Source organism: Mus pahari, chromosome 4 (genome assembly GCF_900095145.1).
Source record: "Mus pahari chromosome 4, PAHARI_EIJ_v1.1, whole genome shotgun sequence".
In the NCBI taxonomy this organism is placed as follows: Eukaryota; Metazoa; Chordata; class Mammalia; order Rodentia; family Muridae; genus Mus; species Mus pahari.
The window spans coordinates 84,754,234-84,770,729 of record NC_034593.1 but is presented as its reverse complement, the minus strand read 5'-3'; the positions used below and the strand labels follow the sequence as shown (position 1 = coordinate 84,770,729).

General features: G+C 44.2%; 2 protein-coding genes across 3 annotated transcripts; one reads left to right on the top strand and one right to left on the bottom strand.

Annotated features, from left to right (window-relative positions):
- Positions 1 to 961: 961 nt before the first annotated feature.
- Mrpl9 (mitochondrial ribosomal protein L9) lies at positions 962 to 6,200 on the bottom strand. Of its 2 annotated transcripts, XM_021196431.2 has the most exons (7): positions 6,030 to 6,200; positions 5,705 to 5,861; positions 4,820 to 4,944; positions 4,581 to 4,631; positions 2,739 to 2,840; positions 2,136 to 2,219; positions 962 to 1,711 (listed from the first exon to the last, which is right to left on the bottom strand). In XM_021196431.2, the coding sequence occupies exons 1-7, from the start codon at positions 6,171 to 6,173 to the stop codon at positions 1,577 to 1,579; spliced, it is 798 nt and encodes a 265-aa protein (XP_021052090.1). In that variant the 5' UTR covers positions 6,174 to 6,200; the 3' UTR covers positions 962 to 1,576. The 2 variants fall into 2 exon arrangements, with proteins under 2 accessions (XP_021052090.1, XP_029394024.1); XM_029538164.1 differs by lacking the exon at positions 2,136 to 2,219.
- On the top strand, positions 6,172 to 16,111 carry Oaz3 (ornithine decarboxylase antizyme 3). The gene is given in 7 exon segments (XM_021196686.2): positions 6,172 to 6,253; positions 13,274 to 13,445; positions 13,708 to 13,798; positions 13,800 to 13,877; positions 14,495 to 14,670; positions 15,092 to 15,177; positions 15,934 to 16,111. Coding segments are annotated over 7 exon segments (819 nt in total). The 3' UTR covers positions 16,068 to 16,111.
- Positions 16,112 to 16,496: the final 385 nt, after the last annotated feature.

The following is a 16,496-nucleotide window of genomic DNA, read 5'->3' as shown; positions in this document are numbered from 1 at the left end:
CACCTTAGTTATGGGTTAACAATTTCATCTCTCTTTAAGGAAATATTTAATTGGATGTCAGACATCAGGAAAGTTTTGTTTGGGGTAGATCTTGTCATTTCTTTAATGTGTTGGATATGATTTTTGAAATACTTTATATGAATTTGATGAAAGGTGTGTTTAAGCTTTGCTGGATGAGTCCAGAATAACTCTTAGTGTACATTAATGAGTCTTGTAAAAAAAGATTTACTGTGCATTGTGTATGTGCATGGATGATACAATGGGTGGGTGCCCACAGAAAGAGGAAGGCACTCCAGGGATATAACTCCCTGGAGGTGGAGCCAGTTAATGTGGGTGTTGGGAACCAAACTCAGGTCTTTAGAACAGTGGTTCTCAACCTTCCTGATATTGCAACCCTTTAAAATAGCTAGCTCCTCATGTTGTTGTGACCCCCAACCATTAAATTATTTCATTGCTACCTCATAACTGTAACTTTGCTACTGTTATAAATCAAAATATAAATATTTGATATGCAGGATATCTGAAATATGGTGCCTATGTTGAGAACTGCTGCTCTAAAGGAACAGAGCTGACAGGAGGAATATATACGTAACAGGGATTCACTAGAGGCTTATAGCCTGTGGTCCAATAGCCCAATGGCTGTCTCCCTGAATGCTGGGATTAAAGGTGTGCAATACCATCTCCAGCCTATGACATGCATTCCTTTTTTTTGGTTTCTTGAGACAGGGTTTCTCTGTGTAGCCCTGGTTGTCCTGGAACTCACTCTGTAGACCAGGCTGGACTCGAACTCAGAAATTCACCTGCCTCTGCCTCCCAAGTGCTGGGATTAAAGGCGTGTGCTACCACACCCGGCTGGACATGTATTCATGAATGATCTCTAGCTTATCATAAGTCTAGAAATCGGGGTTTCTTTATGGAAATGTCACGAGCTACTTAAGAAATAATACAGAAGTTCTTTTTCTTTTTAAGCTTTAATCCCAGCTTCACTTTAATCCCAGCTTCACTTTCTCTGTCAATCATCCTTAGGCTTTATACAGATCTTACCAGAATCCTCTCTACCAAGCACATGGAGAGAGAAAGTTCTAAGAGTAGATTTAACTGGCTATATTCCGAGCAGTTTGCTCATGGCAACTGCAGGACACAGAGAATGGCTCTATTTTCCTCCTTTGCACCAGCCTTCCATGGCTCAAGACACCTTACTTAGATATCCTTCCCATCAACTGAAGTCCAGTTAATCAGCTCTTCATTTCTGCACAAGACACAGTCTGGCTGAGAATAAAACAACTGTCAGAACAGTGGCTAGGCGCCTGCACCTGTTCCCACCAACTCTCCAGTAGATGAAACGGCTAAGAAGACTGTTTTGGTCACTGATATTCAGCTTATTACATCTACTGCCTGCAGAGCGAGGCAACAAAGCTGGCTACAATGACCACTGAAGGTGGAGATGACAACCACAGCGAACCTGCCCTGTATGTGCAGCTCAGTTTTCTGAGTCCACGAATTCTCAATGATCCACATCTGCTCAGAGCTGGGATAGCTCCAAGTGCTGGCCACGCTGCTCCACGGCTCTTCTGACTCAGACTGCCTGGGGGCTGGTGGGGGCCAGGCTCTTGGCAGCTTGCTGGGCTAACCAGTGCTTGTATCTTTTCGTCTTGGGCTTCTGAAAGAGCACTACAGACATAGGAACTCTCACAGTGTCGAGTCCATTTACCTGAACAGACATTAAAAACAGGAATAGCCAGAGATCAGCCAGGCATAAAACATACCACCAAAGCCAGCTCTCCACATGGTTCTCCTCCCAATCAAAACAGAATTCTGGGGCTGGTGAGATGGCTTGCGGGTAAGAGCAATGACTGCTCATCCAAAGGCCCTGAGTTTAAATTCCAGCAACCACACGGTGGCTCACAACCATCCATAATGAGATATGATGTCCTCTTCTGGTGTGTCTGAAGACAGCTACAGTGTACTTACATATGATAATAAATAAATCTTAGCAGGGCCAGAGTGAATAGGGCCGAGCAGCAGAGGTCCTGAGTTCAATTCCCAGCAACCACATGATGGCTCACAACTATCTGTACAGCTATAGTATACTCATATACATAAATCTTAAAAAAGAAAATTCTGGAAACACTTACAGTCACATCACACCAGTACTCGCCCCACCGAGTGATAGGTTCCTCTGGTAGCCTCAGAGCATGTGGGGCAACCACCACACCAAGCTGAAAACAGAACCAACAGCCAAATAACCCTTCGGCTGCAGCACAGTCTAACCTGGTCACCCTAGGGAACACTCTGGTCTCTAATTTCCTACGGAGGACTGAATACACCTGGGGAGCTGATTCTGGCTGATGGAAGGGAAGGACACAAATGCCCACAGATGACAGCAGAGAGGCACAGTCTTATTTCTCAGCGAGGGTGGTGAACTTACAAACAGAACATGTCTTGAGACTAAGACTACTTCATCACAAAGTAATGATTCTCCAGCAAGTCACATATTCCCAGGTTCTTCCTAGCTAGAGACAAAATAAACTCGACCGCCCTTTCCCATTAGTCCCTAAATTCCGCAACTACCTTTAAGTTCTGAGCCACATTCCTCCCTTTTCCCTGCAAATCAACCAAAAATAACTCCCAACTCCAGCTAGTAAAACCATTTTATAGAGGTCAGTTCAATCCTGGGTCTCCTTCCAAGGAGAGATGGCTCGTACTCAAAGGAAATGCTAATGTTTGGGAACACTCACATTTTTGAAGAAATGGCGGGCAACTATTTCAGGGTTTAGTTCCCATTTGACATTGTTCTTCATTCCCACCTCTAGATGACAGCTTCTCAGAAATTTCACTGTCTGTGGGTCGAGAGGAGTTGGAGTCAGAGGAGAGGAAAGAGTTCGAGCCACAGGGTCTTAGGTTCAGGAAATGTGTTAACATCTGCTCTGCAGCTACGAGAGGTGACAACACGGCACTGATGGGAAAACCCAGAACAGTCATTTTCCTCAGCTCTGATATGGAAGAAAGATGTTTTCAGGACTTCATAGGGGATTTTATTTTGCTGTTTCTAGGCGAAGGAAGAGAAATAGTCTGTATTAAACTCGGGATTAGGGCAGGCAGGATGGCATAGTAGGTACAGGTGCCTGCTGGCAACAACAACGCCAGGAGTCTGAACCCGGGACCCACGTGGAGGGAGGAGAGACTGCCCCAGGACACAGATGCTATAGACTCCCTGGAGGAGGTAGGCTTCAGGGCCCACCTCACGGCAGCAGTTCTTCCCTGTTCACCTGGAGGTTCAGGATACTTTCACACTTGATGCTTAACCCTCTTTCCAGCTGTCTCTTTTTTCTCTTTTGGTTTTTCAAATCAGGGTTTCTCTGTGTAGTGCTGGCTGTCCTGGAACGCACTCTGTAGACCAGGCTGGCCTCAAACTCAGAGATCCACCTATGTCTGCCTCCCGAGTGCTGGGATTAAAGGCGTGTGCTACCACGCCCAGCCTGGCTGTGTATTTTCTAGTATTACACTATATAAACCTTTACTTTAGGTAGACTGGAGTATCTCCGTTGTTAAAATATGCCCTTGGGCTGTTGGCAGGCGTGTGTATAACACACGTGAGGGCTAGCTTTGATCCCCAGCATCCGCAATGGCCTTTGCAGCACAGATCTGCAATCTCACCAACTGAAGGGCAGAGTAAGGAAAATTAGAAGGTGGCCTTGGCTCTATGGAGTTCAGGGCCACCTATGGCCATATAAGATCCCCTCTTTCAGATAAGCATACCTTAAATATTCACTTATACTGCCTAGATTGCCCCAAACCTACTAATTCCAAAGGCCTTATTTACTACTACAGGAAAACAATATACCCCTCCATCCCCACCCCCCAGCACCCCCAAACCCTTTCCAGCTTCTATCAAGTGACCCCTGCTTTGCTGCCTTTAGTTTGCTGACTACCTTCTGTGTGCTACAGTTCTCTCTTCGACTTATTTGTAGATATTCCCAAAAGGCAGAGTCTTCATCTTACATTTTCCCATAGATCTCGATTCCTGGACTGGGACTCCCTCAAAAGCTAGGGCATTTTTTGGCAATTAAAAAAAAAAAATCCCAGACTCTGAGTATTTCAAATGGAAGAAATGAACAAATTAAAAAATTGGAGCCGGGCCTGGTGGCGCAGGCCTTTAATCCCAGCACTCGGGAGGCAGAGGCAGGCGGATTTCTGAGTTCGAGGCCAGCCTGGTCTACCAAGTGAGTACCAGGACAGCCAGAGCTATACAGAGAAACCCTGTCTCGAAAAACCAAAAAAAAAAAAAAAAAGAAAAAATTGGCACATTTTCTTAAAGGAAGTAAAAAAGCAGCCGGGCTGTGGTGTCCAACGCCCTTAATCCCAGCACTTGGGAGGCAGAGGCAGGTGATGTACAGAGCTAGTTCCAGCACACTGCACCCAACACAGCATTTCCAGAGGACTCCATACCAGCTACACAGCAACAGCCTCACTACTACTTTTTCTCATCCTTGTGTGTAACAATAAACAGACTTGAAGGCCATCAGGGACTCAAGAGGGTGATGACCTCCATGAGGAATCAATAAAATCTTCCTACTTACCGCCTCTCCTGCCTTTGTCTGCATCTTCTCCAGTTTTCCTTCAAGTCTCAGCTAAAAGAGATAAAACTGAGTAGAAGCAATGCCGCACACAGTAATTACAGCCCAGCTGTGCAGGGAGCTGGCTGGGCTTCTGGGTTCTAGCTCTTATTTCATCTTTGAATTAAACAACAAAAGGAAGGGATTCCTAGCAGGTACCTCAAAGTTTTATTTCTCCAAACCCTTTGGTCCTTTGAGCTCACCAATTTCTCCTCTTCAAACAGCTTCCTATTTTCAGGAGATGCATATACTGCCAGTCCCTGAGAAAGGAGCTTGTTACGGCCCACAGATTTCTTCACTGAGACCAGATCACCCCGGACTCCAATTTCTGTCAATGAGCAAGGAAATAGTAGATGAAAACTCTGCAGGCATCCCTACGGAAAAGTTGATCATGGTATCAGTCCACAGGTAAAGGCCTTGCCTTAGTGTACTCAGGCCTTGGGGTACACCTCCAGCATCACCAAAAGGGATGGGCATAGAAAAGAGACAGCCCTTACTTTCTCACAGTTTTTATTCTTCCTTACAAACACTACCACCCGTCAATTTACTAGGTCAAGTTATAAGGTTTAGTCGTTAAAGTGCCAGCTGCATAGAAGATCTGAATTTGGATATGGTCCATAACCTTTGCACTGAGGGGAGGCAATATGTAGATCCCTGGGGCTCGACTCCATGCCTTGTATCAAATCAGGTGGACCTTTGGCGCGCGCTCTCGCTCTCTCTCTCTCTCTCTCTCTCTCTCTCTCTCTCTCTCTCTCTCACACACACACACACACACACACACACACACACACACACCATGCATTTATTAGGAACTACATTTGTCACACGTCTAGCTTAAAATCTGGTGCAGACTGAGCTGTTCAATAAAAGAAAGTCATTGTGCTGCAAACTGTTAGGCTTCTCTTTACACAGTTAATATTGCACACACGTTTTAATTTTCCGTGCTGGTATCTCAATCACAGTATTTCCCGTGACTTTTTCCAGCACCAGAACCACAAAGTAGTGAAAACAAAGCAACAAATGAGAGGCAGGAAGCGATTAACGTCAAACAGGAGCAGGGGACAGGGGACCGTGGGCCCGAGCCTTACCGTCCACAGACTGCGTGAGGATGAGCTCCAGGTGCTCTTTGGGCCGGTGTTTCGTGTCCTCCACCAACTTATACACGCGGTGACGCCGGTGCAGGCGCGGCTTTCGGCCCTCCCCGGCCAGCGGCACCTTCCACCAGCGCTCCACGATGACCGTGCTCTGGTGGTCAGGGAGGCTGGGGTGAGCAGTGTCCGCAGAGGACACCCAGCCACCCCGCCGGCCACCCGCATCCCCAGGAAAGTCCGCCCCCGACCCCGCAGTCTGAGTCTGGCACGAACGGCACTCCTGTCCTCCACGGTGTAGGACCAAGCCCCAGCCGGCCCTCACCTGATAATGAGAGAGACTGAAGTCACGGCCCGAGGTGCTCCCTTCAATTCGCGGCCGGAATAGCTCCCGGATGCCTCCTTGACGCAGCCAAGCAGCGCCTGTCCACCACAGAGTCCTAGCCCGGGGAGCCACAGAGGCCGCCATGACCGCGGAGCGGACAGGCGGAAGAAGGACCCCGCGCATGCGCAGCTGCGTCTCTGGGCTGCCCGCGGCGCGCCTGTGTGGTATAGATATAGGCTGCGCTGAGACCCGGGCATGTGGAGTGGGAGGGCAGCAGCAACTCCACTTTGCACGCCGGCGAAAGGACAGCGGAGAGAACTGCTATTTATTTTCGTCACCCCTCTCCACAGAGCTTTGCGTGGACGGACAGTGGAAAACGTACTATTTTTTCTTTGGCTTCGCTTTTAAAAAAGAGGCGGAGGGGGCTTGGCGCACACCTGCAATCGTCCAACAGGACAAGTTCCAAGCGAATCTGGTTTACATCTGAAGCTCTAGGCCAGCCAGAGCTTCATAGCGAGACCAATAATAATAATTAGCTGATGATGAGGAGGATGGTAATAAAAACCAATGATAACAATACAAGTGGTTTGGTTTAGTTATAGGTACTGAGATCACTTCTAATTTTGACATGCTATAATTTCTGGACACTAAAATATGGATGTTACTCTCAATTTTCCCTTGAATCTTTCTAAAAGTAGTTGAAGGATGGGATCCTCTAAAAACTCTGCATCTTTCCATGATTTTGTTACTATTGTAGTTAAGCTAATATTTAAAGAGTTGCAGGAGACATAAATTGTAGAGAAAAACTAGTTAGGCGCAAGCAGTTCCTTCTGTGGGGTCTTTGTGCTTAATAGATGGTTATAAAATGAGGGTCCATAAAGGAGTGTGGAAAGATGTGCTACACTCCATTGTATGTGTACTTACATAGACTGACTACACGCATTTCCTTGGTATTCAGGACAAGTCTTCAACAGTCTTTTAATCGTTTGCACCCGGCACTCAGTATGTGGAATTTCATTCTTTTTAGTATCCAGTGTCTTGATGCTCTCAGTTCATCTTATGGCTAACCGCTATTTATATGCCAGTGATGTCCAAATTCTTATCCTAGGCTCCCACAAACTTCACATTGGAATATCCAACTTCTTATTCATCATCATCTTATATGTCTAACAGATATTTAAAAAGTAATGTATGCCCCATTCTTTATAAACTGCCCTACCTGCTGCAGGCTTTCCTGTTACAGCTGATGAGAATTCCATTTTGTTTTGTTTTCCTCCATTCTTTGAAACATCTTATTTTAAAATTTTTACGTTTGTATATTTGAGATTATATAATTTTACCCTTCCTTTTTCTCCTTCTAACCCTCTCCTTCTCTCTCAGATTCATGGACTCTTTCCCCTTGTTATTTATATTTGTGTGTTTATATATTCTTTTTTTTTTTTCTTCTTCAAGACAGGGTTTCTCTGGGTAGCCTTGGCTGTCCTGGAACTCACTCTGTAGATCAGGCTGGCCTCAAACTCAGAGATCCACCTGCCTCTGCCTCCCAAGTGCTGAGATTAAAGGCGTGTGCCCCCACGCCCGGCTTGTGTTTATATATTCTTATATAACTACAACCTGCTCAGTCTGTACATTGTCACTTGTATGTGTGCATGTTTTCAGGGCTATTTGGTATTGGGTAACCAACTGATGTACTCTTCTCTGGGGAAGACTGTCTCTCCTGTTCTCAGCATTCTTTTCTTGCCTGTAGCTCTCTGTCTAGGGTTGAGGCCTTGTGAGCTTTTTCCTTCCTCATTAGCATGTATATTAGTGTCCTCCTTGTTCAGGTCTTGTTTAGGCAGCAATGTTGGTATGAATTCACGGATGTAGCGTCCCTGACATTTTTAGGAGACACAATCTCATAGCAAACTTCCTGTTCCTCTACTTCATAGAATTGTTCTGCCTCCTCTTCTACAACAATCCCTAAACTTGAGGTGCAGCTATATTATAGATGTATCAGTGGGGAGTGCATTTCACAACTCTCCATTTTGATGGTTGTAGTTTCTGTAATGATGTCCACTTGTTACAAAGATGTTTCCTTGATGAGTGGCAAGAACTACACTTATCTGTGGGAAGAAGGATAACATTTTAGAATGTAGTTAGAGATTATGCTGGTTTAGTAGAGTGGTAGATATAGGTTCTCTTCCAAGATCCATGACCTCAGTAGGCATGAATATCTTAAGTTTCCAGGAACAGGCATGACTTCCCTCTTGTGGAGAGGGCCTGAAGTACAATTAGAGTTGTTGGTTACTGTCAAGGTAGGTATGCGTGCTGCTGGTTACTGTTGTGGTTCATAGGCATCCTAGCTAGGTAGGATTATCAGTTGCTTTCATCCTTTGGCACCATGAAATCTAGTCCTCGAGGAGGCTTTCAGCTCAGACTACCTCTGATCCTCTGAGTCCTGAGCACATTTCTTTAAAGCTTCTTTATCTCACAAGGCATCAGGAAACCCTATATGTTCTTAAATAATTGCATTAAATAATTAAAACACATAGAATATATATCACATGTAGAACACTAATGAGGTCAAGGAAAGTGAGAAAAAAGGGAAAAGTAAAAAAGAGAAAGAAATAGAAAGGAAAGAAGACAGGAAACATTTAAAATCTAAAAGGCAGAGCTGGAAAGATGGTTCAGTGGGTAAATTGCTTGTATGCAGCTCTGATAACCTGGGTTAGAGTCCCACAACACACAAAACCCCCTAAAGCCAGATGAAGTGACTTTAGTCCATTGAGTCTGTAATCTCAACCTCAGCATTACTCTGGTGATGGGGGATAGCGACAAGAGAACTGACCAGAAGCTTAAATTCACAGTGTAGCAGCAGATAGAACAAGAGACTTTGATTTAAAAACAAGGTGAGGGCTGGTGAGATGGCTCAGTGGGTAAGAGCACCCGACTGCTCTTCCAAAGGTCCAGAGTTCAAGTCCCAGCAACCACATGGTGGCTCATAACCATCCATAACAAGATCTGACTCCCTCTTCTGGAGTGTCTGAAGATAGTTACAGTGTACTTACATATAATAAATAAATCTTTAAAAAAAATAAAAACAAGGTGAAAGGAAAGAATAGACTACTTGGAAAAGTTGTCCTCTGACTTCCACATACACATGCATACAAATTAAGTTAAAAGGATCCATGTGGCAGGCTGGCATGGTGGTGCTGCTGGTCTTTAATCCCAGCAGAGGCAGGAGGATCGATCTCTCTCTCCCAAATCTAAGTGGTAACACATTTTTTTCTTTTTCTTTTTTTTTGTTTAGAAAAAGGTATATTGGAAAGAGGCAGGAGACTACCTTGTTACATCTCTATTCTACCACAAAATCATACTGACTTTATTTGGTTGACTGTTTGTTTCAAGCCCTGGCTGGAAGGTACCTGTCACACCCATGTCTTCCTCCTTGCTGTCTTGGTGAAACAGCTTATGGAGGGCTCCAGCTACTTGTTCCTTATTGGCCAGACAAGTGGGGAGGCTGACGTGTGATGGCTTTCTGACTAAACAAATAGTTCAGCCAGCCACCATGCACAACCACAGGCATCAGACTGGAGCAGAAGTGGAGCTTGCATGAGGGAAATCTGCATCAGTGAGGCAGAAGAGGGTTTACTCTCTTACCTCCTGGTTGGGGTCACCAAGTTTGTTATTGGGGGTCACTCGTACCCCAGTGTTTTCACACTGACACAGAAAAGTGTACACAGAGCAAAGTAGTAAGAGATCTTATTTGGAAGCAAAGTAAAGGCACAAGTTAGATGTAGTACATGGAGCAGTGGGTCCTAAGCAAGCATGCAGCAGGAGTGCCTGGTTCCTGTTTAGGGCTTTCTTTCATGGGTTCAAGGAGAAAAACAGTTGATTGTGTGATTGTGTGTGTGTGTCGCTTGATGCAGGTGGGGGTTTCAGGTTGCTAAGTGCTTTTTGGGAATGGTGTGTATGAGTAACTTTCTTTTCTTAAAAAAAAATTTTTTTTTTTGGTTTTTTTTGGAGACAGGGTTTCTCTGTGTAGTCCTGACTGTCCTGGAACTCACTTTGTAGACCAGGCTGGCCTTGAACTCAGAAATTCATCTGCCTCTGCCTCCCAATTGCTGGGATTAAAGGCATGCGCCACCACACCCGGCTATGAGTAACTTTCAATACACATACTTGCCTTACCATCACCTCTAAAGCCCCATTGTGGAGAATACATTATCTTTTTCTGTAGTAGTCATGGAATAAGAGATGTATCCTATATAGTTTTATAGAATTTTCTTTCCTTAAACCAGATGTAGTAGCATATGCTTGTAATCTCAGCACTTTGGAGAGGCAGGAGGATGCAAAGTTCAAAGCCATCCTCACCTACTCAGTTCTAGACTATTCTGGGCTGCATAAGACCATTCTTTCTTCTGCTTCTTCCTTCTTCTTCTCCTTCTCCTCCTCTCTTCTTCTTTTCTTCCTCTTCCTCTTCCTCTTCCTCTTCCTCTTCCTCTTCTTCTTCTTCTTCTTCTTCTTCTTCTTCTTCTTCTTCTTCTTCTTCTTCTTCTTCCTTCTTCCTTCTTCCTTCTTCCTTCTTCCTTCTTCCTTCTTCCTTCCTCCTCCTCCTCCTCCTCCTCCTCCTCTTCTTCTTCTTCTTTGTGGTTTTTCGAGACAGGGTTTCTCTGTGTAGCCCTGGCTGTCCTGGAACTCACACTGTAGACCAGGCTGGCCTTGAACTCAGAAATCCACCTGCCTCCCAAGTGCTGGGATTAAAGGGTGTACCACCACTGCCCGGTTTCTTCTTTTTTTTATTAGATATTTTCTTTATTTACATTTCAAATGTTATCCCCTTTCCTAGTTTCCCCTCTGAAAATCCCCTATTCCCCCCCCCCCTCCACAACCACCCATTCCCACTTCCTGGCCCTGGCATTCCCCTACACTGGGGCATAGAACCTTCACAGGACCAAGGCTTCTCCTCCCATTGATGACCAACTAGGCCATCCTCTGCTATATATGCAGCTAGAGACATGAGTCCCACCATGTGATTTCTTTGATTAGTGGTTTAGTCTCAGGGAGCTCTGGGAGTACTGGTTAGTTCATATTGTTGTTCCTCCTATGGGGCTGCAAAGACCGTATTTTCTTTTAAAAAAATCTTTTAATTTTTATTTTTTTCATTTGAGACATGTATCTGACTCAAAATTAACCTCAACCTCCAATTCTTGTCCTGTCTCAGCGTCCAGAGTACTGGGATAATAGGTGTGCACTACTAAAGATCATTTTAAAAGTAAGTCATATCTAGTCACTCTTTCATGTAAAACACTGCTCAGTCACTTCCCCTTTATTCAAAAGAAAAAGCCCATAGATTGGTGTAGGTTGCATATACTATAGCATATAACATATACTTACTGCCCCATTCACCTACAGTAGCTGCCTTGCTGTTGAAAACAAGACACACTTTTAGCATTTGAATGGCTGTTGCTTTTGACTAGAATAGTCCTTATCCTCAGACATTAGCTTCGTTATTAGTCTTAGTATTGTTGTTGTTATTGAGATAGGGTGTTTTTGTGTAGTCCTGGCTGTCCTGCAATTCACTATGTAGACCAGAGTCTACATAGCCACCTGTCTACGCTTGGCTGGCTAACAATCTTAACTCCCTTTGTCTTTGATCGATCGTGTTTTCAGTGAGGCCCACATGGATCACCTGTACCAAAACCCTGCTGCATACCCCACACTTCCAATCCTTTTAGGTTTTTTGAGATAGGGTCTCAGAGTGTGGCTCTGGTTGGCCTGGAAGATCTACCTGCTTCTGCTTCCCAAGTGCTAAGACTAAAGGTGTGCCATCACACCTGGCTTGATTCTTTTTTGTTTTCCTTTCAGCAGTTCTCTTCTGACACGCTTATTTTCTATATACTTACCAATACCTGGCTCTCTCACTTTAAATAGAGCAGAGATCTGTAGTTCACACAGTGGTGTCTGGCTCATAGCAGGCCCTCCATAAATATTTAAATTGACGGTTAATAAAATTTAAGAGGCCTCAAACTGTTGGCTCTAGAACAAATTTTTCCCTCAATGCTAAATTTTATCAGTGTCTTAGGTTTTCTATTACTGTGATAAAACACCATAACCAATATCAACTTAGGGAGAAAAAGGTTTATATCATCTTAAAACTCTCAGGTTATACTTATTACTGAGGGAAGTCATGGCACGAAGTTGAGACTGGAACTGAAGGAGGGGCCCTGGAGGAATATTGTTTATTACTTTGCTCTCCATGACTTGTGCACCCTTAGGACCACCAGCTCAGGGGTGCATTACACATAGTGAGCTGAAACCTTCCACATCAATCACTGCTTAAAACCCCCATAGGCTTGTCCACAGGAAATTCTCAGTCCATGTTACCACTTCTTAGATGACTAGCTTGTCTCAAGATGAAATAAAACCAACCAGCACAATTGTTACCATATTCTTATGTGTGTATGTGTAACTTATTACAGAATCTTTCTAGTTTCTGTTGAAAAATTTTAAGATCTAGCAGAACTGATTCTGTGTCTGGCACAGCAACTTATTGCTGAATTATGTTGGTGTGAGCTTTTTACCATTTTAATATATTGATTCTGTAACTTCACTAATTTCCACTGGTTGGGCCTGTGTGTGTACTTGAAACAGGGTTTTGATATGTGGCACTGTTCAGCCAGAATCTCGCTACTGCAAACCAGGCTGGTTTCAGATGTTGAGCAATTCTGTCATCTCTGTCTCTTGATTGCTAGGATTAAGGATGTGTATAGCATTAGAGTTTCCTAGAGGTGTTTAATTTGGGATTTCTACCCTATAAAGACACCTGAGAAAGCTCTGTACTTTGTAGTACTTATGTGCTATGGGGAGGGATGACTACAAAAATAAAGAATTGCAAAAATAATTGCTAATCAGGTCAGTGTTGGAGCAGGGCCTTCGAAGCTTACTGTGACATTAGACACCAACTCTGTAGTTGCTGGACTTAGAAGTGTTCCAGAGGGAGGGCCAAGGTGGTAGGTACAAGGAGAGCTCTGGCAGGGCTACTTGCCAACCAGTATAGAAGTTTTAAAGCATTTTAATTATTGTTAAAGTTGTAAAGTGTATACTAGTTGAATATGAACCTTGGTTAGTGGGAACTGTAGTGACATAAGCAAGTGACCTCATGTCTATGTCATAGTGCCTGCCAGGTCACAATGGACAGGGTGGGTTGAACCTCTGCGACTTATCCGCTGAACCTCACTTTGCCGCAGGGAGGCACTGAACAGAGAAACTGCCTTGTAACAGGTCCCGCCCCTCTCTCTACTCCCTTTCTTATATCAAGAGGGGAAAAACACGGAACTATCTCTATCCGTTCTGGTCACCATACGCCTATTACCTCTACTGTTACAAATACCGGCTCACCCTCCGGGAGAAGATGCTGCCTTGTTGTTACAAAAGGTACTTGTTTTCAACTTTAATTTACATAAAGTATAAGGGAAATAAAACAACTTGAAAGAATTTGCTAAGTGGCAGGATAGAAGCCTAGCATGGATTTGTATAATTTTTCTATTTGGTTGGCCTGCAACCAATTCATAGGTAACATAGGAAACAGTGTTGGAAGACTGGTCCTGTGTAGCTCAAGTCAGTAAGCTACCTTTATAGTTCACATCTTCATCCTAGGCACTGACTACACTAATTTGGGTCTTTCTTTTCCAACAAGCATCACTTACAAGGAACAGGAGGACCTGACTCTCCGGCCCCATTGCTGCCTCCCGTGCTCCTGCCTCCCGTGCTCCTGCCTCCAGTGCTCCTGAGTCCTTAGGAGGCCTCCAGGTGGGTAGGAGCACTGTACAGGAAAAAGACCACCGCCAGTTTAAAGAACTCTATTCAGTAAGTAGACTATGAACTGGTGATGTGACAGGGCAGCTCTGTGATTTTTGAGAGAGCATTAGCCAGTTGATAACCATAAAAATCAGACTAGGTAGGACCCTGAGCTCATGTGTAAAATCTACTTGCTTTCTAGATGGATTCTGGCTCAGAGATCTAAGTCATATATATAGCTGGTAGCCAACAGCAGGACAGGAAAAGTAGGTATAGCAGATTGTGGGACTTTAGGACATAAAGTACTTTAGAGACGTGACTGGTGGTAATTGGCCTGTAATCTCAGCTTCTTGAAAGGGCTGCCTAGACTACAGAGTGAGTGAAAGGCTAGCCTCAGCAAGTTAGCAAGACCTTATTCCCAAACTCTATGAAATAAAGCTGAGGATATAGCATAAGCAAGATGACACCCTGAGCTTCCCAGTACTGGTCAGTACTCCCAGGTATTTGACAGCAAGTAGAACTCAGTATGGGATGGCTATTCCTAGGACTAATCTCTTAAGATTCTGACTTCCTAGCCTCTTTCATCTGCCTCTCCTTGATTCTACAAAGGCACTTCAGTTTGCCTTAGGTGTGATTTTAGGACAAAATGAGCACAGATTATTACTTCAATTTTATTTCTTTTCCAGGCTGGGAACCTGACAGTGCTATCAACTGACCCCCTGCTTCACCAAAATCCAGTTCAGTTAGACTTCCACTTTCGTCTTACCCCCCATTCCTCTGCTCATTGGCACGGCCTTCTGTGTGACCACCGACTCTTCCTGGATATCCCATATCAGGCCTTGGATCAAGGCAACCGAGAAAGGTGAGGACCTGGATGGGCATGGGGAAGAGTTGGGATATTTCACCCTTTATCATGTCATAGTGACTCAGGGGGTGGAGCAGACACACAAAACATACTAGTAGCACACAGACGAGAGCTTGCGGTTCAAGGAATAATTTTAAGTCGAGGGTCAGTTGCTGAACTTAGACTCAGGAACACCAAAGTAAGGATTTAAAATAGTTGAATACTTTCCAGCTGTTAAGCAGTCCTTTCCTCCACGAACCTTCTGTGATATTCATATCAATCAGGTGGAATCCCTTGCTCCAGAGAAAAGCTCCCAAACTCCTTTAGCAACTTTTTATTTTCCAGTTTCAGTAGGTAGAGAGCAAACACTTGCCAGTATTTCTCCTGTTCTATCTGTCTGGATTTTGAGTTAAGTATTAACTTTCTCTCTGGCCTCTAGTTTGACAGCAACACTGGAGTATGTGGAGGAGAAAACCAACGTGGACTCTGTGTTTGTGAACTTCCAAAGTGATCGGAAGGACAGAGGTGTGTCCCTCTTCCCTCTGGCACTTTAGTAACCTGTCCCCACTTCTGTTGCAAAGGAAGTTAAGGCACACAACATTATATTCAGTACCATTACAATTGGATGAATGAGAAGCATGGAAGAAATTACAGAATCCATTCAAGGGATATGATGGACTGACAAAGGATGTCAAGTAAATGTTATCAAGCTCTCACAGTAGTAGGGCTAGAAGGACAGGAATACATTTAACCAGATGTAGTCTGTTATTGCTCATCTCTCAAAGAGTTTATATTCTGCTGGATATAAGACAAGATGAGCTGGATATTGTGGTACAAGCCTGTGATCCCAGCATTTGAAAAGCTAAGGCAGAAGAATTCTGCACTCAAGGTCAGATTGGCTACATAGTGAGATCTCATCCCAAACCAAAACCAAAACTGAAAAAAGCAAAACCAACAACAAAAACCAAACCCAATCAACCAACCCAAACAATATACCCCAGACGCTGCTTAACTGCACTACATGCTTGAATAATCACATCTTAAATCTGTGAGGAAGGTTCTCATTCTCACTTTGCAAATGAGTAAACTGGAGATCTGAATGGTTAACTAGAATTTAAAATGAATATTAAATGCAGGGTAGAGCCTGTGTCTATCATTCCAAAGCACACCCTACGCCTGCACTACACTGCTTGCTAGTCACTCTCTTGAGAAAACATCTATGAGGAGTACATGGGCTGAGCTTCAGTGGGTATTCTGATCATTTGCTCTGTTTTTCTACAGGTGCCCTGCTGCGAGCCTTTAGCTACATGGGCTTCGAGGTGGTTAGACCTGATCATCCTGCCCTCCCTCCCTGGGACAATGTCATCTTCATGGTGTATCCCCTTGAAAGGGACCTTGGCCACCCTGGCCAGTGAGCCTCCCTAAACATGTTCCATCTCTGAGGGGTTGGAAACCTCAACACACGGGACTCTGGGGCCCAGGATGTGATTTAAGATACTTCCATCCTAGGAAATAAAGGGTAGTGCAATCAAAGCGTTTGCTGTTTCTTGGTGGGAGGGACTGTTGGAGGAATAGAATTCTTACACTGATTAATTCACTGCTTGACATAAAAACTAAGAAAACCAGAGGAAACTGAGTCAGACGTGGGAGGGCTCCCTTGGCCTTTTCCTTATTCCTAAACCAATTTTTCATTCCCATTTACTGAGCATCTGCCATAATAAATTACTAGTCAACTAGAAAAATCAGACTAAACCTTGCTAGAATGCATTTATGTATTTCAATTCAAACTGGAAACATATACCAATTCCTTCTCTTTGGATGTGGAGAAAAACCAGAGGAAGTAT

Excerpts from the sequence above, each read along its gene's own strand:
- Mrpl9 (XM_021196431.2), bottom strand. The coding sequence starts at position 6,173 with ATGGCGGCCTCTGTGGCTCCCCGGGCTAGGACTCTGTGGTGGACAGGC. Across the intron at positions 5,862-6,029 it reads TCAGTCTCTCTCATTATCAG|AGCACGGTCATCGTGGAGCG; the intron begins GTGAGGGCCGGC and ends CCTGACCACCAG. Across the intron at positions 1,712-2,135 it reads AGTACTGGTGTGATGTGACT|GTAAATGGACTCGACACTGT; the intron begins GTAAGTGTTTCC and ends ATGTCTGTTCAG.